The 25,582-nt window shown below is 41.2% G+C and overlaps 1 protein-coding gene across 1 annotated transcript in view; it reads left to right on the top strand.

Annotated features, from left to right (window-relative positions):
* Positions 1-8,341: 8,341 nt before the first annotated feature.
* The window catches only part of DCP2 (decapping mRNA 2), a 51,698-nt gene continuing 34,457 nt past the window's right edge, over positions 8,342-25,582 (top strand). Inside the window, exon 1 of the mRNA XM_080803781.1 lies at positions 8,342-8,600. Coding sequence (XP_080659907.1) covers positions 8,548-8,600 — 53 coding nt within the window. The 5' untranslated portion in view covers positions 8,342-8,547. The remainder of the gene's footprint in view (positions 8,601-25,582) is intronic.

Here is a 25,582-nt window from a genome sequence, read left to right as displayed (position 1 = left end):
GAATCGACCTGCCATTGTTGGCCTGGGAGATGGAGGAAGGGGACCAGGAGCCAGAGCATGCAGAGGGCCCCACTAGAGAACATAGCCCTGTAGACACCTCTCTTTTCAGTGAGACCAGCGCTGGACTTTTCCCCTGGAGAACTTTAAAATAAGAAATTTGTATTGTTTTAAAGCCAGCCCAGCTCTGGTAATTTGCTGGAGCTGCAACGTGACACTAACGTACAGAGTGAGAGGCCGTCACCAATAGGCAACTTGAAGGGGACAAGTGGGAAAGGGTCTCTTCAGAGATCTGAGTCATTTAAATAGCCGGGAAATAATGTAGTTACAACAGCTCCTCAGAAGTAGGGTCCCACGGATGGCAAAAGCCTCAGTTTTCAAGTCCTGCTCTTTTGCTAAGAACGTGAGTCAGCAGTGTGCTCTAAAATTTGAAAATGGAACAAAGGGACTGTACACCCCCTGCTGGTAGATAGGAAACAGCCTTCTCCTGTTTGGGATTCTGGTTTCCTTGTATATGCTGGGAAGAGAGCAGGCTAGCTAGCCCAGGCCTGTCACAGGGGGGCCAATGTCTGGATGAACTGAAGTCTGAGCCCCATGCAGACTGTGGAATACCGATGGGGCTAGACCGAGCTGATTATGCTCACAATGCATGGTTGGAGAGGTACCTCTTTAGATCTGTTTGTTGTTTCAACAGAACTTTTCCTTTTAAAGAATTCAATGTAAGAGACACTACGAGACAAACATCTTTTCCCAGTTAAGATGTTTGCAAGTTCAGTTAAAGAAAAACAAGCCAGCCTCTAGCACGCTTACTCAACGTCTGTTCAAAGACGTAATGTAATAATTAGTGTGTTACTCAGTTTCTGAAATTTTAGTCAGAAATTAATCCCTTTATGACAAGGAATTAATGAGAGAATTCTTAAGAACTGTTATAGAGATCATATTTCTGATTTTTTTCAAATTAAGAAGTGATTTATATAAAAAAAAATCCTGAAACAATTTTCATTTTCCTGATTTGTTCCCGTGCAAAAGAAGGTTGTTTACCAGTGGATTAAGCTTTTTCATTTGGGTGTGGCAACTTCATTCCCTCTCTTCCAATGGCTTTCTCGTCTTCTGAGCAAACCCACCAAAGCGTGGTGGTTAGAGGTATAGAGGTTCAGAGGAGCAGGAAGGAGAGGGAGAAAGAGAAGGAAGAGGTTCTAGAGTTCTAGAACCTTTAGAACCACCTAGAGTGTAGAATTGTTTCATATATATATTCGCACATAAGATGCTTATACTTATTTGACATATATTATTTGTTTATTATTGTATTATATATTTTTTTATTAAAGATTTTATTTATTTATTTATTAGTCAGAGAGAGAGAGAGAGCGCGCGCACAAGCAGGCAGATTGGCAGACAGGCAGAGAGAAGCAGGCTCCCCGCCGAGCAAGGAGCCGGATGTGGGACTCGATCCCAGGACCCTGGGATCGTGACCTGAGTTGAAGGCAGCAGCTTAACCGACCGAACCACCCAGGCGTCCCAATTATTGTATTATATTTATATAATATATATCTATTACATAGATACACAAAAGAGAGAGCAAGTGAGCTCTGTATTACTAGGACTCTTTAACGAAAGTAACAAAACCCCTTGAAGCTAGGATGAGTTCATCTTTTCCAACAGCAGATTTACTTTTTTTTTTTTTTTTTAAGACATTCACACTTACTCATACTTACTTTGCATCCCACCACCTCCTCCTCGGTAACCACACCACATACTTAGTGATAACTTACTCTTTGCCCGACATTAGTTAGCAAATGTTTAGAGAGTGTCCACCACGCAAGGACACTCTTAACACTGGGGATTCGGTGCATAAGTTAGGAATGATCCCTACTTTCTTATAACTTACAGTTTAGTGGGGGAAGGGGAGAAATGGCTTGAGAAAATTTCAAATTGAGGAGACTATTTATCTATTTATTTTTTTAAAAAGCTTTTATTTATTTATTTGACAGAGAGAGATCACAAGTAGGCAGAGAGACAGGCAGAGAGAGAGGAAGGGAAGCAGGCTCCCCTCGGAGCAGAGGGCCCGATGTGGGGCTCGATCCCAGGACCCTGGGATCATGACCTGAGCCCAAGGCAGAGGCTTTAACCCACTGAGCCACCCAGGTACCCATTGAGGAGACTATTAGGTAGAGTGGTCTGGGAAGAATTTCTGAGGAGGTGATGTTCAAGCTGCAGAGAATGCCTGTAAAGGAGGGAGTTGTGGAGCAGTGGGCGGCATTCCAGGCAGAAGGAGAGTGTGCATCAAGAGCTTGGAGAACGTGATGGATTGCAAGGAGACTACCACGGCTAGAGTGTAGTGAGAGATGAAGATGGGACATGAGAGGGAAGGAGAGTGGGTGTCGGGCAGGTGCCCATCACGAAAAGTCTCTCAAGCCATGGCACGTCAGTTGGATTCTGCTTCTGAAGTCATGAACATTTTCAAGCACAAGAGGGATCAAATTAATGTGTTGAGATGACCACTCTGGCTGCTTTGTGGAGAGCGGGTTGCCAGGGCCCAGGAGACATGTAGGAGCCTATGGTAGCCGGGTAGCTGAGGCTGAGGAGGCTTGGCCTGAGGTGGGGGAAGCTGAGGTGGAGAAGAAGGGTTGGATCTTGGAGGTAGACTGGCCAGGATGCAGCAGTGGGTTGGACATGTGCATGTGTAAGAAAGACAGGAACTAGGGTTCACTCTTAGACTTCTGGTTTGAGCCTCTGGATGCCCAGCGGAACATGTCAATTGAAATGATTTGGGCCAGGGGTGCCTGGGTGGCTCAGTGGGTTAAAGCCTCTGCCTTCGGCTCAGGTCATGATCCCAGGGTCCTGGGATCGAGCCCCGCATCGGGCTCTCTGCTCAGCAGGGAGCCTGCTTCCCCCTCTCTCTCTGCCTGCCTCTCTGCCTACTTGTGATCTCTGTCTGTCAAATAAATAAATAAAATCTTTAAAAAAAAAAAAAAGAAATGATTTGGGCCAAAGTGAAAGAAGGCTTTGGCTGAAACCAGAAGACATGTGTGGGTTCATGTGAGTTCGGAGGTAGGACAGTCTTTGGGGTTCACTTCAGCAGTTCTTGAGAATCTGGCTTGTGGTTAGAGATCTACGTGTGAGTTTTCAGGCCTAACCGTAGGCCACCACAGACGCTCTACCCGGCAGGTCTACTCCGGAGTGACTGCCCTCCTCACACTGCCAGTGTACTGCAGTCAGGGCGCTGCCTTCAGGGACTTGGCCCCTGTGCCTCCCAAGCTTCTCCTGTTTGCATCCCCAGCCCCAGGGCGTCCATTCCTATCTCCTAATCTGAGGCCTTGGCAGAGGTCTTCTTTAGTCTCCTCGCTGAAGCCACCTCATTGGGGAAGGAGGAGTACTTTTCTACACTTAGGTCTTCCCCTTATTTCTCTCTCCCCAGGGTCCACAAAACTGCATGAGCCTTTTGTTCAGTGAGATCACCTGACCCTTGACCGGTAGTACCTTGTTCCACGGGAAAGTGAAACAGAAGCAGTCAGTGCTTTCTCTGGTTCTGGCCATCGTGGTAAGCTGATTAAAGGCTTAACTCTCATTTTTTGGCTTCTTGCTTTAATTGGTGACTGACACCTGACCACTCTGGCTCCTACCTGGGGCCAGGTGCTTGGGCGTGTGCTTTCCCTCTCTCTCTTTCATTCCTCTCCCACCCTTATCCCCACCTCCACCCCCACACCAGCTCAGCTGAGCTCCTGACAGATCTGCCTCCTTTTCTCCACAGGCCTTTCAGCTTTGCCCTCTCGCATGTCTTCACTTTAGCCTCCGGATGGTGGTGAGATGGCCCTAGTAGTTCTGACACCAGCCAGACCCAAGACCTGACCTTGACTACTCACCTATTTGTGCTCAGCCACCTTTGGTCCAAGTTTTTCCTTCTTTCCAGCTTATCTCTTAACTCAGGCAAGAGACCTGGAGGAAACCAAAGCTACCCCTCAAGCAGCAATGACTGCCTGGAAGAAGAGCTCCACTGGCCCAGACCGCCCAAACCAGTCTGAACTTAACAGGGCCTCCCCTCAAGTGTATAATATACTATTATTAGCTATAATCACCTTGCTGCACAGTAGGTCTCCAGAACTTATTCATCTCACAACAAAGTGTGTACTCTTCAACTAACAAAGATCTTTTGATTCAAGTCATTTACACAACAACACATATTTGCCCTTTGTGCCAACTCCTCCCACACTTGAAATTTGCTCAGAGTAGATATCCTAAGTGTTCTTACCAAACTCACACACACACACAAACGCACACGGTAACTATGGAAGGTGATGGATATATTAATTAGCTTGTTTGTGGTAATCATTACACAATACATATCAAAGCAGCATGTTCTATATCTGCTATGGTCTGAATGTTTGTGTGTCCCCCCCAAATTCATGTGTTCAAATCCTAGTGCCCAATGTGATAGTCTTAGGAGGTGGGGGGTTCATGCTTACGTTGTGAAGGTAGAGCCCTTATGAATGGGATCAGTGCCCTTGTAAAAGAGAGCCCAGAGAGCTAGCTTACCTCTTCTGCCATGTAAGCTTACACCTAGAAGGCACAGTCTACAAACTAGGAGATGGGTTCTCACCAGACACTAAATCTGCTAGTGCCATGACCTTGAACTTCTCAGCCTCCAGAATTGTGAGAAATAAATGTTTCTTGTTTGTAAGACACCCAATTGAAGGCATTTTTTGGTCATAGGAGCCTGAATGGACTAGGACAAGACCTTAAATATGTTCAATTTTTATTTGTCAATCACACCTCAATAAAGCTGGAAAATACATTTTAAAAAGGAACTTTGAAGATATGTGAAAAGGCTTCCAACAGACTTAATTTAATCTCACTCAATTTAAAAGAAGGCCAATAAGCATATTCAGTGTTTTTTTAAGAATGTGATGACAACTTGTTTTATTGTAAGGATTATTGTATTTGAAAGAATATTATACCATACCATGCTGTACAGACATTAATAATAATTGTTATGGTGTCATTCTCCCTTAAGCAGAATTCCTGCTGTGAGCTCAGAACTGAATTCTAGTCCTGGCTTCATTTCATACTGTCATTTCATCATTTAATCTCAGTAAGTCTCTTTAATCTCTATCTGCCTATCCCACGTAGTTAAAAAGACTAAATGAGATGGCATATTTTAAATTAGTAAAGGTTTTGATCAATTCAGTTATTTAAAAATTGTATCCGTATTATAATTCAAGAAGCTCAGCATCTCCTGTTCCCTTAATTTCAAACTCCAATTTATCTGCCTTTCTCAAGCCACGGGCTGCTGGGGCCTCTGGGCAGTTGGGTTTGAATGAGGCCCTGAATTTTTTGGAAGTCACAGCTCAGGGGACTGCTATAAGGACTACTCCACTGTGCACCTGTCCAGCTCTTAGATGTGTGTGTGTGTGAGGAGGCAGGAGTGGGATGGTGAATGGGCAGGAAAGTAGCTTGGAAGTTGCTAGTCCCCAGACAACTGTGGAATTCTCCGTGGAGGCATTGGTTTAGCACTGTGTGGAAGTCTGGAGATTTGCAGGCCCCTTAGAGCTAAAAAAGGGGCTGAAACCTTGGAGAGATAAAGGAGCAGGAAGATTTCCTCCAGGTCCTTTGGCAAATGCACAGCAGCCTGCTTCCTTCCATTGATACCATTGGCCCCTGAGGGATAAACACCACTGGGCCTTCTACTGTTGTTTCACTGCCATCATTTAGAGTACTCTAAAAACCAGACTTGACCTTCACGTGGACCACTAAGAAAATTGGCTGCTAAGATACCACCAGCCAGAGAAAAGAAGTTCAGATAGGACAAAGAGAATGCATATTCAGCAAAATAGAACCATTAAAGGGGCTCACTGTCAGCCTTACGGATCCATTACACCGTGCTGCCTGGACTTCTAACTGCTCTAGTGACTGCATTTCTTTGCCTGAGGGCTTTTTCTAGCCACCAGAGCCTGCCTTCCTGCTCATGGGGCAGACTGGGGTGTAGGCTCCAGGAACATGATGGAACCAAGAACTGGTGGAAGTGAGTATAGAAATCCCCATCTCCCCACCCCTTCAGCTGGATAACTCTGCAATGTGTGTTTTACCCGGGTCTCCAGAATTCTCCAGTGGGATCAGCTCCAGTTTCACACAGTGCTAACTTCCTTGGTGAAAAGTTCCTTTCTGACTCCCTTCCTTGCTCTACCATGCTTTTCTGGATCACCTCCCATGTAAACTACTTGCACTCAAATCCTCGTCTCAGGGCCTGCTTCTTAGGAAACCCAAACTAAGACTTGTAGTGTGCCAGGGGGATTGAATAAAGCAAGCACAATACTCCTGTCTGTGCTCCCATACTCGACTCCCAGAACACTTCCAGTTTGGTCTGGAAGGATTTTCTCTTTAGAGAATTTGACCAGCTGGAAAGAATGACCGACAGATACTGATGACGTGTGTTCCCAACTAACAGCCCAGCCAGATCACCCTACAGAGAAGCCCTCAAGAAACAAGTTCCACCTTCATGCTGGAAGCTTTTATAGCACTTAACTCCAGTCTTTTAGTTACGTATTTTTAAAAAAGATTTTATTTTTATTATTTATTTGAGAGAGAGAGAGAAAACACATGAATAAGGGGAGGGGCAGAAGGAGAGGGAGAAGCAGGCTCCCCACTGAGCAGGGAGCCCAATGTAGGGCTTAACCCCAGGACCCTGAGATCATGGTCTAAGTGGAAGGCAGATGCTTACTGACTGAACCACCTAGGTGCCCCTAGTTATGCTCTCTTAAGTGTGAGTGAATACTTGAAGACTACCAGAACACTTCCAATATGTTAGATGGAGACCTAATTAATAGCTAAACATAGCTGAGAGGAAGAAGAGACTATTCAGGAAGAAAACTTTAAGAATGTATTGTGTTTGTGGTTTTCCTTTTGTTTTGTTTTTTGTTTTTTGAGTTTTTTTAGAAAGGGAGAGAGAGAGAATCTTAAGCAGGCTCCATACCCAGCTCAGAGCCCCCTGCAGGGCTTGACTTCACAACCCTGAGATCATGACCTAAGCCAAAATCAAGAGTTAGTTACTTAGCCAACTGAGTCATCCAGGTGCCCCTAAAAATGTTTTGTTAATATCTTCATAGGGATAAGAAATCTATGAAGCAAGGCTATGACACCATAATGAAGAGACATTTGAAAGATGAAAGAAAGCTCCACAAGAGTAAAAACAGTATAGATGGCTGAAAGAAAAATTTGAGTTCTCCAATAAAGAGCAAAAAGAAAAAAAAAACAAAAAACAAAAACAAAGGTGGGAAACAGGAGAGTAAAATAGATGGTCAAAGGGCTCTTACATCATGTTTGGGGTTGAGTATACACCAGAAGCTGATATAGGGGAGCTATCCGAAGATAAAAGACTGCAACCTATTCCTACCTGAACAAAAGAAAGTAAAACTTGGACAGTTGTACGGGCCAAGAATGGAAGTAGAGGTCCTGCTTAGGCAGTTCTTGTAGTAATGAGGAGAAATCATGAGCACCTGATGCAAAGACAAAGGACATTTGGACAGAAATTAAGAAAAAGATGAGAGATTAAATGGTAGAATGAACTGAAGTTGTGGCTGAGCGGGTGTGGGGGGAGGTTGCTGTGGACCTGCTGTAAAAGGCGGTTAAAGAACAGATGGATCTAGATTTTTCTGCAAGATCCTAATGGACTGGGCTCCATTAAGCAAGACGAGGAATCAGCTAAGACCAGTAGGTTGGTGTGTGTAGGAGGTAGAATGCAAATTCCTGAGTTCCAGTTCAATCAGTATTTTCTCACTAGGTGCCAGATATTGGGATAAAGTTTTGTCTGGGTCGCCTGAGGAAAGGCAGAGGTTAAGTCGCAAGCAAAAAGGCAACACCCTTCAGGTGTTTGCAGTTAAAGGAGGTACATACAGTCTTTGGCCTGGAGGGGATGGGGTCGACAATGAATGTTTGTGCAGGATACTTGGTGACAGGAACTGTAAATGCACGCTTGCGCAGGACCGCCTCTGGAGGTCTGCCCTGCAGAAGTACGAGCGCCTCCGTACTCACCGAGAGGACGCTCAAACCACGCCAAACCCTAGGAGGTTGGTCTCCAGGTCTACCAGGAAAACCTGAATCCTCTGGACTTCCTAGTAGTGCAAAGGAGGCGTGGCGCGCATGCGCGTGACCACACCAGTGCTCAATCAAAGGCGGCGGGAAGTTGATTTTCTGAGGAGCAACTGAGCCGCTTGAAGACGGATTGGACATGACAGACCAATAAACAAACATTTCATTGGCTTAGCGTGCTCAGCCTCCCGATTCTCCAGCTTCCTATTGGACCTTTCAAGCAGAGTAGGGGCGTGACTCCCGGGGCTCCTCCCCGCGCTCTGGCCCAGCCTCGGGGTCCGGGGCTGAGGGAGCGGGACGGAAGTGAGTGGGTCTCGCCCCTTCCTCCTCTGGTCTTCGCCGCAGCCGCCGCCGCTGCCGCCGCTGCCGCCGCTGCCCCCTATCCGGCGAGCCGGAGTCTCCGTGCCGTACCCTTGGTCCCCGGCCGCGCGGAGCCGGGATGCACTGCTCCTGCTGTGGGTCCTCATCATGGAGACCAAACGGGTGGAGATTCCCGGCAGCGTCCTGGACGATCTCTGCAGGTACCGCGGCGCTGCCCCGGCCCCCTTCGTCCCCTCCTCGTTTTCTCTCACATTGGCGGACCACGGAGGCCTCCGCGTCTCCCCCCCGCCCCCATCCTTGTCCTCCTTTTCCGGTCCCGCCGCTGCTCGCTTTCCCCGCTCGACCCTTCTCTCGGACGATACCACCCCTCTCTCTCCGCCGCAGCCTCCGGGTTTCTCACGGCCCCTCCGTCCTTCTTCGCGGGGCCCCGGAATTTCCTCATTTTCTTAGTTCCCCAACTCTTGTTTTCCTGCAAGTGATTGCCGCTGCGCCAAAGCCAGGGTCTGGAGCGTTTTTTGTTTTTTGTTTTTTGTTTTTTTCGGCTGCCCCCTCCCCCTCCCATTGTGTTTTTTTTTTTTTTTTTTCCTGCCTCTGACTTTTATAGACCGTTTCCCCCCTCCTCCCTCGGTCTCAGGCCTCAGTTCTGTCCAAGATCCCAGGGTTTTGAGTCTTAGTAGTCCCACGCCCCCGGATCTAAGCAGGGAAGCATTTTCAAACTTAACCTTTCGCCGGTGCGTTCTCACGCGTCCGTGGCATTTTCTAAATTGCTATAAGGAATTACTGTCTTGTTCATTCCCAAACTTAACATTGGAGGGCGGTGGGGGATAGAGAGTTGTTCTTTTTTTTCCATTCTTTAATTTTCCTTACAGGAAATTCTCAACCGCAGGGCTTTAACTCATGGTATACTTTTAGAAGAGAAATTTTTTGCTTTCTTCCCTCTTGTTAGCGATGATTTCAGATAGCCAAACTTAAGGAAAATATTTTCTTGTTCCGAAATAAAATTTTTGGTGCAGTAATACCCTGTGTTGTTGCCGGCTAGCTGGATTGTGAAATAAATTACAAGTGAGTAAAAGGCTCTGATAAAATAGCACCTTTCAAATACAATTAATTACTGTATTTATGTTTAGAAGTCTGCCTTTTAATAGTTGTGTCGCCTTCACGCCTTTTTTTATTTTTATTTTTTTAACGGGAAGGAAAGAACTAATACTTGTGGAGGTACTGTTGTGTGCTAGGAATTGGGTGCTCCCTGCACATATATCATATTATTTAATCCTTGAAACAACTCCTATTTTGTGTAGTTATTTTCATTTTCATCTGATAGGGTCGGTTTGTAATTTACACAAGGTCACATTTCTTGTAACTCAGAAAATCAAGATTTGAAACTTAAGCCCTTTCCCCTACAGTGTCTGTGCTTTTTCTCCTATACCAGGTAGACGTTACAGAAAGTCAAGTCTAACATTTTAAACCTCGCAAAAAGTACATGTAGATAACTAAATAGACTGATTTTGGAACTAAAAAGAATGTTGCTGTACTTCTTTGGTGATGCTGTGATTATAATTTTTGGAATATAATCGATTCAAACCACACAAAATGCACTTATTTTCTATGATCCCAATTTCATAAGAAAAGAGATTTAATGTATATTTATCTGTGTGGATGAATGACTGGATGAACATATACAAGAAGTGAGATGATGATTTTTATTTTTTTACTGATATTTTCAAGACTTTTTTAAAGGATGTGTATTTTATAGTTAGAAAAAAAAAGTACAGGTGACTATGTTTTTTAAAAGGTGAGCAGTAATTATGTATGGATTAGTAGGGATATAGGTTAATAAAAAGATGGGTAATCTCACACTTTTTACAGGCATCTAAAATAATCTTCTTACTAGTATGGGTTTATTTTGACTTACAGAGGATTACATCATTGAAAGAAGACCTGTTAACCATTATGAAGGTGATTGATTTTATGTGGAACCTGTTTACTCACAAAATTGTTGTGTTTTGTAAACAATACGTTAAACTTATCTGTTGAGTGTTACAGGTTCTTGGTTTTCTAGTGAGTTTATTTAAGGAATTTTATACAAATCTTTTGGAATAGGGTAGCATTTTTTTTTTCTTTTAAGAAACAAGAGTAACGTTTTTAAAAATTAACATATAATGTATTATTTGCCCCAGGGGTGCCGAGAGTAACATTTTTGTAGTTACTGTGTTTTGGCTACATAAATAAGGATTCTATCTTTAAAAATTAGGGCTGGCTACTTGACTAATAAACCAAATAACTATTTCTTAAAACTTCAAGTTTTAAAAATCCTTCCATTTTAAAGTTCATATTTATAATATTTTTGATGGTTAATTTAAAGAATTTTAATGTAAATAATTCAGGCTGTTATCGTGGGGTTTTTAAAGAAATAAATTTACTAAGAATTTGTGTTTAATTTCTATAAAAATAAAGCTTATGTGGAAAATGGTTAATTTTTCTGCTCTTTTAAGTACCTCTCGATTTATGTGTTTGGTTTTGACTCTTGTTTTGATGTATTCCCTGATTCTATTGTTTATTATTAGTATATTTAAGAAGTTTTTTTTTTGTTCTTGATTTCTGATAAATTACATATTCCAGCTAATCTTGTCTACTTCAGTCATTGATTATATAGTAATACATTTGGAGAAATGTAAAATTGAGAATGATTTTCATGTGAAAATCACTTCTCAAGAAGTGACTTTATAACCTGCTTATAACCTAAGACATGGAATGTTATTTTGCAGATGGTTTCGTATGCAATATTTCATTTACTGGGACACTGTGCAGCCATTATGAGTTCCTAAGGCAATTAGCAAACAGTAAACTGAAAGAAAATATTTGTGTCTTGAAATGATGTATACAGTATACTATTGAACATAATACTTAGTCACTTGATGCCTTTTTTTAAAACAAATTTTTAAATGTTTTGTGTATATATATGTGTGTGTGTGTGTGTGTGTATGCACAAGGAATGTCTGAGAGCATATACACCAAACTGAAAAACACTAGTTATTTCTGGGTACAATGAAATTAGAGAGGAAGGAAAGACGGTCGTCTGAAATGTTCTAGTGAACATTCTAGTAAACTTGTATGTAAAAAGTCAGTCTGCCCCATTTTATTGCGATACTTGCCTCTGTTGCACCATGATTTTGACATTAAAAGTCAAAGAATTTTTCAGTACCATTTAAATTAGCTTATTAAATACTTGAAAAACACGTTTTTAAAGTAAAAATTGAAAACTACAGCTTGTTTCGCTTTTAAAGAAATGCTTGGAGTTTTTTTTAAAACCCCTTTAAGAATTAAATGGTGAAGCCACTCTCCTGGTATGTTCTGGCAACTAATGTTGCTGCTATTTTGGTGATTGTGTAAGCTAATCAAATAATTCTTGCTCATCTTCAGGTTGCCATTTTAATGTTCAGTTTTCCATCATTATTATACTAATTGTAGTTCTATTAATGTTCCATCTGTAGGAAAATTGAAAAGAGGACATTTTGTGAGGTGGAGAAATTTTTCCCATAAAAAATTATGGAGAAAAGCATTTTATTTCATATATACTATGTGTACACACTTTTTTTTTTTAAGTAATCTTACACGCGATGTGGGGCTTGAACTCATGACCCCGAGATTTAGTTGAGTGCTCCTCCAGCTTAGTCAGCCAGGCATCCCTGCACACACTTTTAAATCTTTAACAGATAAAAAACATTCATAGAATGAAAGCATCAAAGTGTTATTTTCATGCATTAAAATTTCTTTTTTTTTTTTTTTGAGATCGAGTACATGCTTACAGTGCTGAGGTGAGGAAGAGGGAGATAGAATCTTTTTTTTTTTTTTTTTAATATTTTATTTACATATTTGACAGAAAGGGAGAGCAGCAGAGGGAGAGGGAGAAGCAGGCTTTCGGGTGAGTAGGGAGCCTGATGATGGGTTTCATCCCAGGACCCTAAAATCATGACACCTGCCGAAAGAGGCTTAAGCAACTGAGGCACCCAGGTGCCAGAGAATCTTAAGCAATCTCCACAACCAGCCTGATGGCCGGGGTTCATCTAAGGATGTTGAGATCGTGACCTGAGTTGAAATTAAGAGTCTGTTGGCCTGGTTAAGCATCTGCCTTTAGCTTGGGGTCATGATCCCAGGGTCTTGGAATGGAGGCCCCAATCCGGCTCCCTGCTGAGCCTGCTTCCCCCTCTCCCTTTACTGCTCCCCTCTGCTTGTGCTCTCTTGCTCTCTTCCTCTGTCAAATAAATTAATAAAATCTTTTAAAAAAGAGTCCGTTGTCGCTTAGAGTGAGCCACCCAGGAGCTCTCCTTTTTTTTTACAAAGTGTTTTAAAGAAGTCAGTTTTTCTTTTTTTTAAGATTTTATTTATTTATTTGACAGATAAATAAGTGTGAGCTTGCAGAAGCAGGGGGAGTGGCAAGCAGAGGAAGAAGAGGTTCCTGCTGAGCAGGGAGCCCAAGCCCAGTGCGATGCAGGGCTTCAGCCCAGGACCCTGAGATCCTGACTTGAGCCAAAGGCAGATGCTTAACCAGCCTGGCCACCCAGGCTCCCCAAGAAGTCAGCTTTTAGTTTTAAAAAGATGTATTCATGTGTAAGGTTAAAAAAAAAAAAAGTCAAAGAGTATGGGTGAAGTTAGAAAAGCAACAGTCTCCTGTCCTACCCCTTTTTATCACAGTTCTGTTCTCCAGACTTTTACCTGGTTTGTGTTGAATTCTTCTGGTAGATAATTTAGTATTTTAACATATACGTGGACTAGTTTCTTGTTTTATCAACTTCAGATGTTAGATTGAGAATTTAGTTAGTCTTGGTTGATATTAGGTGAGGGTTTAGTTTATCAAAAGCCTACTGATGCCTTTGCCCTACTTCCAATAGTTATATCACTATTTTAAATTGTTCTGTTGGTTACCTTTCTGCTATATGAACTTACGGACAATATTTTGAGTCTGTATTTGATAAGGTGAGGCAGTCAGTGCCCCATCTTTTCCATTTCCTTCTTACACATTCCCTCAGTTTCTTAAATATTGATGATAATTACATTCCGTTTTGTAACCTTAATGAGGGTTGTTACACTTTTTACTTGGTTGACTGCAAAAGCTGAGCAAGAATAATAGCATTTTTATACAGTATAACTTTGTACAAATTTTTTCATAGTAGATGCAAGTTTATAATGGTTAGGATTTTGTTTCTTTTCCCTCTAGCCATAGTTAGGATCCCTTTTGTAAGGATCTTGGAAGAGAATGCCAAAATGAATTCTCCTTTCTTATAGTCTCTTAATTGGTCAAAATGATGCTGCCTTTTATAGTTTTTTTTTTTTTTTCTTTTAGAAAAAGAAGCATATGTGTTCTTCATTGTTTCTTCATTCTCTCTGGCTATTCTTTTTTTTTTTTTTTAAACAATTATATATATTTTTATTTTTTTATTATTTTTTTTATTTTAATAAATATATAATGTATTTTTATCCCCAGGGGTACAGGTCTGTGAATCGCCAGGTTTACACATTTCACAGCACTCATCATAGCACATACCCTCCCCAATGTCCATTTCCCCACCACCCTCTCCCGTCCCCCCTCCCCCCAGCAACCCTCAGTCTGTTTTTTTATATTGAGTCTTTTATGGTTTGTCTCCCTCCCAATCCCATCTTATCATTTTTTCTTTTCCTACCTCCCCCCAACCCCCCCGCCTTGCATCTCCACTTCCTCATATCAAAGAGATCATATGATAGTTGTCTTTCTCCGATTGACTTATTTCGCTAAGCATGATACCCTCTAGTTCCATCCACGTCGTCGCAAATGGCAAGATTTCATGTCTTTTGATGGCTGCATAGTATTCCATTGTGTATATATACCACATCTTCTTTATCCATTCATCTGTTGATGGACATCTAGGCTCTTTCCACAGTTTGGCTATTGTGGACATTGCTGCTATAAACATTCGGGTGCACGTGCCCCTTCGGAGTACCACGTTTGTATCTTTAGGATATATACCTAGTAGTGCAATTGCTGGGTCGTAGGGTAGCTCTATTTTCAGTTTTTTGAGGAACCTCCACACTGTTTTCCAGAGTGGTTGCACCAGCTTGCATTCCCACCAACAGTGTAGGAGGGTTCCCCTCTCTCCGCATCCTCGCCAGCATCTGTCATTTCTTGACTTGTTAATTTTAGCCATTCTGACTGGTGTGAGGTGGTATCTCATTGTGGTTTGGATTTGTATTTCCCTGATGCCGAGTGATGTGGAGCATTTTTTCATGTGTCTGTTGGCCATCTGGATGTCTTCTTTGCAGAAATGTCTGTTCATGTCCTCTGCCCATTTCTTGACTGGATTATTTGTTCTTTGGGTATTGAGTTTGCTAAGCTCTTTATAGATTTTGGATACTAGCCCTTTATCTGATATGTCGTTTGCAAATATCTTCTCCCATTCTGGCAGTTGTCTTTTGGTTTTGTTAACTGTTTCCTTTGCTGTGCAAAAGCTTTTGACCTTGATGAAATCCCAATAGTTCATTTTTGCCCTTGCTTCTTTCTGTTGCCTTTGGAAGAAGTTGCTGCGGTTGAGGTCAAAGAGGTTGCTGCCTGCATTCTCCTCAAGGATTTTGATAGATTCCTTTCTCACATTGAGGTCCTTCATCCATTTTGAGTCTATTTTCGTGTGTGGTGTAAGGAAATAGTCCAATTTCATTTTTCTGCATGTGGCTGTCCAATTTTCCCAGCACCATTTGTTGAAGAGGCTGTCTTTTTTCCATTGGATATTCTTTCCTGCTTTGTCGAAGATGAGTTGACCATAGAGTTGAGGGTCTATTTCTGGGCTCGCTATTCTGTTCCATTGATCTATATGTCTGTTTTTGTGCCAGTACCATACTGTCTTGATGATGACAGCTTTGTAATAGAGCTTGAAGTCTGGAATTGTGATGCCACCAACTTTGGCTTTCTTTTTCAATATTCCTTTGGCTATTCGAGGTCTTTTCTGGTTCCATATAAATTTTAGGATTATTTGTTCTATTTCTTTGGAAAAGATGGATGGGATTTTGATAGGGATTGCATTAAATGTGTAGATTGCTTTAGGTAGAATAGACATTTTCACAATATTTGTTCTTCCAATCCAGGAGCATGGAATATTTTTCCGTTTCTTTGTGTCTTCCTCAATTTCTTTCATGAGGACTTTATAGTTTTCTGAGTATAGATTCTTTGCCTCTTTGGTTAGATTTATTCCTAGGTATCTTATGGTTTTGGGTGCGATTGTAAATGGGACTGACTCCTCAATTTCTCTTTCTTCTGTCTTGTTGTTAGTGTAAAGAAATGCAACTGATTTCTGTGCATTGACTTTATATCCTGACACTTTACTGAATTCCTGTATAAGTTCTAGCAGTTTTGGAGTGGAGCCTTTTGGCTTTTCCACATATAGTATCATATCATCTGCAAAGAGTGATAGTTTGACTTCTTCTTTGCCGATTTGGATGCCTTTAATTTCTTTTTGTTGTCTGATTGCTGAGGCTAGGACTTCTGGTACTATGTTGAACAGCAGTGGTGATAACGGACATCCCTGCCGTGTTCCTGACCTTAGCGGAAAAGCTTTCAGTTTTTCTCCATTGAGAATGATATTTGCGGTGGGTTTTTCATAGATGGCTTTGATAATATTGAGGTATGTGCCTTCTATCCCTACACTTTGAAGAGTTTTAATCAGGAAGGGATGCTGCACTTTGTCAAATGCTTTTTCAGCATCTATTGAGAGTATCATATGGTTCTTCTTCTTTCTTTTATTAATGTATTGTATCACATTGATGGATTTGCGGATGTTGAACCAACCTTGCAGCCCTGGAATAAATCCCACTTGGTTGTGGTGAATAATCCTTTTAATGTACTGTTGGATCCTATTGGCCAGTATTTTTTTTTTTTTTTAGAGATTTTATTTATTTGACAGAGATCACAGTAGACAGAGAGGCAGGCAGAGAGAGAGAGGGAAGCAGGCTCCCTGCTGAGCAGAGAGCCCGATGCGGGACTCGATCCCAGGACCCTGAGATCATGACCTGAGCCGAAGGCAGTGGCTTAACCCACTGAGCCACCCAGGCGCCGTTGGCCAGTATTTTGGTGAGAATTTTCGCATCTGTGTTCATCAAAGATATTGGTCTGTAATTCTCTTTTTTGCTGGGATCCTTGTCTGGTTTTGGGATCCAGGTGATGCTGGCCTCATAAAATGAGTTTGGAAGTTTTCCTCCCATTTCTATTTTTTGGAAGAGTTTCAGGAGAATAGGAATTAATTCTTCTTTAAATGTGTGGTAGAATTCCCCTGGGAAGCCGTGTGGTCCTGGACTTTTGTTTGTTTGGAGATTTTTGATGACTGTTTCAATCTCCTTACTGGTTATGGGTCTGTTCAGGTTATCTATTTCTTCCTGGTTCAGTTGTGGTAGTTTATGTTTCTAGAAATGTATCCATTTCTTCCAGATTGTCAAATTTGTTGGCGTAGAGTTGGTCGTAGTATGTTCTTATAATTGTTTGTATTTCTTTGGTGTTGGTTGTGCTCTCTCCTCTTTCATTCATGATTTTATTTTTTTGGGTCCTTTCTCTTTTCTTTTTGATAAGTCTGGCCAGGGGTTTGTCAATCTTATTAATTCTTCCAAAGAACCAGCTCCTAGGTTTGTTGATTTGTTCTATTGTTTTTTTAGTTTCTATTTCATTGATTTCTGCTCTGATCTTTATGATTTCTCTTCTCCTGCTGGGTTTAGGCTTCCTTTGTTGTTCTTTCTCCAGCTCCTTTAGGTGTAGGGTTAGGTTGTGTATTTGAGACCTTTCTTGTTTCTTGAGAAAGGCTTGCACTGCTATATATTTTCCTCTCAGGACTGCCTTTGTTGTGTCCCACAGATTTTGAACCGTTGTGTTTTCGTTATCATTTGTTTCCAGGATTGTTTTCAATTCTTCTTTAATTTTCTGGTTGACCCATTCATTTTTTAGAAGGATGCTGTTTAGTCTCCATGTATTTGCGTTCTTTCCAAATTTCCTCTTGTGATTGAGTTCTAGCTTCAGAGCATTGTGGTCTGAAAATATGCAGGGAATGATCTCAATCTTTTGGTACCAATTGAGACCTGATTTATGACCCAGAATGTGGTCTATTCTGGAGAATGTTCCATGTGCACTAGAGAAGAATGTATATTCTGTTGCTTTGGGATGGAATGTTCTGAAGATATCTGTGATGTCCATCTGGTCCAGTGTGTCATTTAAGGCCTTTATTTCCTTGTTGATCTTTTGCTTAGATGATCTGTCCATTTCAGTGAGGGGAGTGTTAAAGTCCCCTGTTATTATTGTATTACTGTCGCTGTATTTCTTTGATTTTGTTATTAATTGGTTTATATAGTTGGCTGCTCCCATGTTAGGGACATAGATATTTAAGATTGTTAGGTCTTCTTGTTGGACAGACCCTTTGAGTATGATATAGTGTCCTTCCTCATCTCTTATAGTCTTTGGCTTAAAATCTAATTGATCTGATATAAGGATTGCCACCCCAGCTTTCTTCTGATGTCCATTAGCATGGTACATTGTTTTCCACCCCCTCACTTTCAATCTGGAGGTGTCTTCGGGTCTAAAATGAGTTTCTTTTAGGCAGCATATTGATGGGTTTTGGTTTTTTATCCATTCTGATACCATGTGTCTTTTGATGGGGGCATTTAGCCCATTAACATTCAGGGTAACTATTGAGAGATATGAATTTAGTGCCATTGTATTGCCTGTAAGGTGACTGTTACTGTATATGGTCTCTGTTTCTTTCTGATCTACTACTTTTAGGGTCTCTCTTTGCTTAGAGGACCCCTTTCAATATTTCCTGTAGAGCTGGTTTGGTGTTCGCAAATTCTTTCAGCTTTTGTTTGTCCTGGAAGCTCTTTATCTCTCCTTCTATTTTCAATGATAGCCTAGCTGGATGTAGTATTCTTGACTGCATGTTTTTCTCGTTTAGTGCTCTGAATATATCATGCCAGTTCTTTCTGGCCTGCCAGGTCTCTGTGGATAGGTCCGCTGCCAATCTAATGTTTTTACCCTTGTATGTTACAGACTTCTTTTCCCGGGCTGCTTTCAGGATTTTCTCTTTGTCACTAAGACTTGTAAATTTTACTATCAGGTGACGAGGTGTGGACCTATTTTTATTGATTTTGAGGGGCGTTCTTAGCATCTCCTGGATTTTGATGTTTGTTCCCTTTGCCATATTAGGGAAATTCTCTCCAGTAATTGTCTCCAATATACCTTCTGCTCCCCTCTCTCTTTCTTCTTCTTCTGGAATCCCAATTATTCTAATGTTGTGTCGTCTTATGGTGTCGCTTATCTCTCGAATTCTTTTCTCGTGGTCCAGTATTTGTTTGTCTCTCTTTTGCTCAGCTTCTTTATTCTCTGTCATTTGGTCTTCTGTGTCACTAATTCTTTCTTCTACCTCATTTATCCTAGCAGTGAGAGCTTCCATTTTTGATTGCACCTCATTAATAGCTTTTTTGATTTCAACTTGGTTAGATTTTAGTTCTTCTATTTCTCCAGAAAGGGCTTTTATCTCTCCGGAGAGGGTTTCTCTAATATCTTCTATGCCTTTTTCGAGCCCAGCTAGAACCTTGAGAATTGTCATTCTGAACTCTAGATCTGTCATGTTACCAATGTCCGTATTGATTAGGTCTCCAGCCTTCCGTATGGCCTCTTGTTCTTTTTTTTTGAGGTGAGTTTTTCCACCTTGTCATTTTGTCCAGATAAGATTTGCTTTCTCCTGCTGTGGAATTCCGCTGTTCTTGGTGACTGAAGTTGGTTTTGGATGGATTTCTTGTTGATCTTCTGGGGGAAGGGCCTGTTGTAGTGATTCTCAAGTGTCTTTGCCGCAGGCGGAATTGCACCGCCCTTGCCAGGGGCCGGTCTAAGTAATCCACTCGGGTTTGCTTTCAGGAGCTTTTGTTCCCTGAGCGCTTTCCGTAGAGTTCCGGAGGACGGGAATGAAGATGGCGGCCTCCCCATCTCTCCGCCCGGAGGAGCCGAGAGCTTGGGGTTCCGCTCCGCAGTTCGCCCTCAGAGAAAAGCGCCCAACCGCCCTGCCTCCCTGGCCTGCGGTCGCGCTGGTAGGAACGCAGTCAGTTGCTGGAACCTGGAGAAAAGCGCCTGGTCGCTTCCATCTCCGTGGCCTCCAGCCGCGCAGTCCGAGCCCACCCAGCCTGCAGCCGGCACAAGGTAACCCCGGGCTGAGAGCTCAGTTCTCGATTCTGTCGCTGTAGCCGGCTTCCCCGCTCCAATACCTGTGGGCTCTGCAGCCCTCAGACACCCCCGGTCCTTCCGTGACCCCGCGGGACCTGGGGTTATGCTGACCCCGCCTGGGTTTCCCCCCGGTTTAGCCCCCGGAGCAATGTCTCCCAGTGGAGCAGACTTTTAAAAGTCCCGATTTTGTGCTCCGTTGCTCCGCCGCTTGCCAGGAGCCGGCCCCTCCCCCCGCGGTCTGTCTTCCCATCGCTTTGGATTCACTTCTCCGCAGGTCCTACCTTTCAGAAAGTGATCGATTTTCTGTTTCTAGAATTGTTGCTCTTCTTCTCTTAGATTTCCCGTTGGATTTGTAGGTGTTCACAATGGTTAGATAAACTGTCTAGCTGATCTTCTGCTACCCGATGTCGTCTCAGCCTGCTACTTCTCCGCCATCTTGACTCCTCTCCTCTTTTTTTTTTTTTAAGATTTTATTTTTAAGTGATCTTTACACCCATCACAGGGTTTGAACTTAAAACACCCAGATTAGGAGTTGGACACTGTAGCAACTGAGCCAGCCAGGGACCCTCCTTTCTTTCTGGCTATTCTTGAAGTCTGTTTTTTGTTTTTGTTTTTGTTTTTATTGTATTGTTCTAGTTTTGGCTTTTGCTTTATATTTGGATTATGATTCTCATGTGCATTTATCTCTTTTTAAGCCCAACACATTCAAAATAGCTTCCTGCTCTCCAGCCCTGTTTGTTCCTTTATTTTGTCCTCAGTCTTAACACTATCTATGCTGCAGAATTCTTTTTTTCCTGGAGAGTGCCTTCTTGGACACCTCCACTCTTCTAGCCCAATCTGGACTGGTTGTTCACTAGTCTTGCCAAACAACTGGCCTAATAGAATTCTCTTTCATGGCTCTCCCTGGTTGAGTCTATTACCTCTTTAAATATCATGTTTTATGCTTTCTTTGTTTTCATTCTTGTTTTCCTGGTGCACATTCTAAAGTAATTTACTTTGAGGGGGTCATTAGAAAGTAAACTTCTGAGTCCTTATATGACTAAAATGCCTGTTTCTCTTCCCACACTTAATGTTCCCAGGTGTCCAGGGTTCAGACTTTTGAGTACCAGGGTTCTAGGAAACAATCTCAACACTTTTCTTAAGGGCCAGTTCTTTCAATGTAATTTTTTCTTCATCATGCCCCAGATTTTCCTTTGATGTTGGATGATTGTTTTTTGTTGCTGTTCCATATTTAAGATGAGGGTATAAGGGGCTTGTTTATTGAAAGGCTTCTCTTTTATGTGAGTAGATAAGGTGTTAGCTCTTACACTGGGAATCCTTGAAAACCAGTTTTGTTTTGGGGTGCCAACACCCAAACCCATCAGCTAAAGTTAGAAAAGAGCCTCAAATGTTGTTCCCCTTCCTCCACTCTTGGAGGAGAAAGTCCTGATTCAATGGAGTGAAAGAGGACACTCTTTCACATAGACAGTTTTCTGTTACATAAATAGACCTTGCCCTTTCCCTCTCCCTTTTTAAGAATTGAAGTATAGATGACACAATGTTAACATTAGTTTCAGGTGTACAACAGAAGTGATTTGAGTACTCTGTGATGCTGTGCTCACCACAAGTGTAGCTGCCATCTGTCACCATACAAATGCTATTAAAATACCATTGACTATATTCCCTGTACCATACCTCTCATTTCTGTGACTTACTCATTCCAAACTGGAAGTGTGTATCTTCCGCTTCCCTTCACCCATTTTCCCATCCCCCTAATCCCTTCCCCTCTGGCAACTATCAGTTTTTCTGTATTTATGGGTCTCTTTCTGTTTGTTCATTTGTTTTGTTTTGTTTGCTTCCAGACATAAGTGAAATCATGGTATCTTTCTGACTTGTTTCATTTAGCTTCACTTGTTTCACTGTCTAGGTCCCTCCATGTTTTCACAATGGCTAGATCATTCTTTTTTAAAGCTGAGTAATGTTCCATTATATATATGTATGTATATATGCAGATATATATCTTTATCCATTCATCTGTTTATGGACACTTGGGTTGCTTCTATAGCTTGACTATCGTAAATAATGCTGCCGTAAAAATAGGGGTGTGTATATCTTCTTGAATTGGTGTTTTTATTTTCTTTGGGTAAACACCCAGTAGTGGAATTACTGGATCATATGGTATTTCTATTTTTAATTTTTTGAGAAATCTTTGTACTGTTTTCCACAGTGGCTGTACCAATTTAAATTCCCACCATCAATGCATGAAGGTTTCTTTTTCTCTGTATCCTTGCCAACACTTGTTATTTCATGTCCTTTTGATTTTGGCCATTCTGACAGGTATGAGATGATATTTCATTATGGTTTTGATTTACATTCCCCTGATGATGAGTGATATTGAGCATCTTTTCATGTGTCTCCTTGCCATCTGTAAAAAATGTCTATTCAGATCCTCTACCATTTTTAATCAGATTATTTGTTTTTTGATGTTGCATAGGTTCTTTATGTATTTTGGATAATAACGCTTTACTGGATATATCATTTGCAAACATCTTCTTACCTTCAGTAGGTTGTTTTGTTGTTTTTGTTTGTTGATGGTTTCCTTTGCTGTGCAGAAGCTTTTTATTTTGGTGTAGTCCCAGTGGCTTATTTTTTGCTTCTGTTTTCTTGCCTGAAGAGACATACCCAGTAAAATGTTGCTAAGTTTGATGTCAAAGAAATTACTGCTGAGGTGCCTGGGTGGCTCAGTCAGTTGAGCGTCTGCCTTCAGCTCGGTCGTGATCCCAGGAGATCCCACTGAGCAGGGAGGGAGCCTGGTTCTCCCTCCCTCTTCTGCAGCATCCCCTGCTCGTGTGCGCTCTATCTCTCAGTATCTAATGAATAAATAAAATCTTTAAAAAAAATTACTGCCTGTGTTTTCTTCTAGGAGTTTTAAGCTTTCATGTTTTATTAGATCTTTATATTGAGTTTATTTTGTGTGTGGTGTTACACAGTGGTCCAGTTTAATTCTTTTGCTTGTAAATCTCCAGTTTTCCCAGCACCATTTATTGAAGAGACTGTCTTTTCCCCATATATATTTGTTGTAGTTTGACCATATAAATAAACATGGGTTTATTTCTGGGTTCTCTGTTCCGTCGATCTGTGTCTATTTTTGTAAGTACCCCATACTATTTTCATGATTATAGCTTGGTGGCCTTCCTTTCTTTCCTTCCTTCCTTCCTTCTTTCAGTTTTATTTATTCATTTGTCAGAAAGAGCCCACACAAGCAGGGGGAGCCTCAGGCAGAGGGAGAGGCAGGCTCCCTGCTGAGCAAGGAGCAGGTTATAGAACTCCATCCCAGGATGGTGGAATTCTTCTTTGGTAGTGTCTTTGTCTGGTTTTGGTATCAGGATAATGTTGGCCTGGTAGAATATATTTGGAAGTTTTTCTTCTTGTTGTATTTTTTGAAATGGTTTGAGGAGAATAGGTGTTAACTCTTTAAATGTTTGGTGGAATTCACTTGCGAATCAATCTGGTCCTGGACTTTTTTGGGGGGAAGATTTATTTATTTATTTATTTGACAGAAAAAGATAACAAGTTAGACAGAGAGGCAGGCAAAGGCGGGGGTGGGGGGGGAGCAAATCCCCTGCTGAGCAGGGCTCGATCTCAGGACCCCGAGATCATGACCTGAGCCAAAGGAAGAGGCCTAACCCACTGAGCTACCCAGGCACCCCTGGAAGTTTTTTTGATTACTGATTCAATGTTGTTGCTAGGAATCAGTCTACTTAGATTTTCTATTTCTTCCTGATTCAGTTTTGGAAGATTGTATATTTCTCGGAATTTATTCATTTTCTTCTAGGCTGTCCAATTTGTTGGCATATACCTTTTTTATAGTAGCCTCTTCCCAGTCATTTGTATTTCTGTGGTGTCAGTTCTTCTCATTTTTTTCTGATTTTATTTATTTGGGTCTTTTCTCTTTTTGAGTCTGTGTAAAGGTTTATCCATTTTGTTGGTCTTTATACTTGGTATCATTGATTTTTTTTTTTTTTAGTTTTTTATTTATTTCTGCTCTGATCTTTTTTATTTCCTTTATTCTGCTAACTTTGGGCTTGTTCTTTTTTTAGTTCCTTTAGGTGTAATGTTAGATTGTTTGAGATTCTTCTTGTTTCATGAGGCAGGCTGTATTGCTATAAATTTCCCTCTTACCAACTGTGTTTGCTATGTCCCAAAGATTTTAGACTGTTGTGTTTTCATTGTCGTTGGTCTCCATGTATTTTTTAATTCCCTCTTTAATTTCTTCTTTGACCCATTGGTTGTTTAGTAGCATGTTGTTTAGTCTCCATGTGTTTGTGTTCTTTCTAGTTTTTTTCCCTTTTATTTTTAAACTTTTAAAAAAGATTTTATTTATTTGAAACAGTGAGCGTGAGCAAGTATGTGCAGGAGCTGGGGGGAAGGGTAGAGGGAGAAGGAGAGCTGACACAGGGCTGGTTCCCAGGATCCTGAGATCATGACCCAAGATGACATCAGACATTTAACCAACCGAGCCATGGGGGAGCCCTTCTAACTTTTTTCTTACAGTTGAGATACAGTTTTACACTGTTCTGGTCAGAAAAGATGCATGATATGATTTCAGTCTTAAATTTACTGAGACTTGTTTTTGTAGCCTAATGTGTGATCCATCCTGGGAGTGTTCCATGTGTTCTGTTGTTATAGGATGGAATGCTCTGTATATATTTGTTAAGTCCATTCAGTCTAATGTGTCATTCAAAGACACCACTTCCTTACTGATTTTTTTTTTTTTTTTTGCCTAGATGATCTATCAGTTGATGTAAGTGGGGTGTTCAGGTTCCCTGCTATTGTTTTACTGTCAGTTTCTCCTTCTATGTCTGGTACATAGATATTTACAATTGTTATATCCTCTTTGTATTGATATTTTTATCATTAGGTAATGCCCCTTTGTCTCTTGTTACAGTATTTGTTTTGAGGTCTGTTTTAACTAATGTAAGTATTCCTGCTCTGGTTGTCTCCCCCCCCCCCCCGCTTCCATCTGCATAGAATATCTTTTTCCATGCCATTATTTTCAGTCTGTATGTGTCTTTAGGTCTGAAGTGAGCCTTTTGTAAGCCGTGTATTGCTGGGACTTGTTTTTTTGTCTATTCTGTCGGTCTGTGTCCTTCATTTGGAGCATTTAGACCATTTGCATTTAAAGTAATTGTTGATGGGATACTATTCAGCCATCAAAAAATGAAATCTTGCCATTTGCAATGACATGGATGGAACTAGAGGCTATCATGCTAAGTGAAATAAGTATATCAGAGAAAGACAGTTATCATATGATCTTACATGTCAAATTTAAGAAACAAAACATGATCATATGGGAAGGGAGGGAAAAATAAAACAATATGAAATCAGAGAAGGAGATGGTCACTTAAGTTTGAATAAATTCTAAAAGAATTTCATTTTTACTACTCCGTTTTATGTATATGTTGTCATATTTTGTGTTTTTGTTTTGTGAATTCCTCTAATTTTTTAGATATAATTTAGATATAATGACTACTTTTGTCTTTCAACCTTCATACTAGCTTTGTAAGTAATTGCTCTACTACCCTTATGTATGTTTGCTTTTACTCATGAAATTTTTTCCTTTCATTATTTTGTTTTAGTTATGGCTTTTTATTTTCCACTTAAGCCTCTAGCGTTCTTTAAGGCTGGTTTAGTGGTGATGAACTCCTTTCATTTTTGTGTCAATAACTGTTTATCTCTTCTTCAATTCTGAATGATAATTTGCCAGAGAGATCATTCTTCATTGTGTATTTTTTTCCTTTCAGCATTTTGAATATGTCATGCCACTTGTTTCTGGCCTGTGGAGTTTTTGCTGAAAAATTAACTGATAGCCTTGTGGGGTTTTCTTTGTACATAAGTGTTTTGCTCTTAATGCTCTTAAAATTCTTTTATTTTTAATCTTTGACATTTTAGTTGTTATGTGTCATGGTTTGGAACTCCTTAGGTTCA

Source organism: Martes martes (assembly GCF_963455335.1).
Source record: "Martes martes genome assembly, chromosome: 5".
Classification (NCBI taxonomy): Eukaryota; Metazoa; Chordata; class Mammalia; order Carnivora; family Mustelidae; genus Martes; species Martes martes.
The sequence above is the reverse complement of the archived record's forward strand: the minus strand, read 5'-3'. Positions and strand labels throughout refer to the sequence as shown.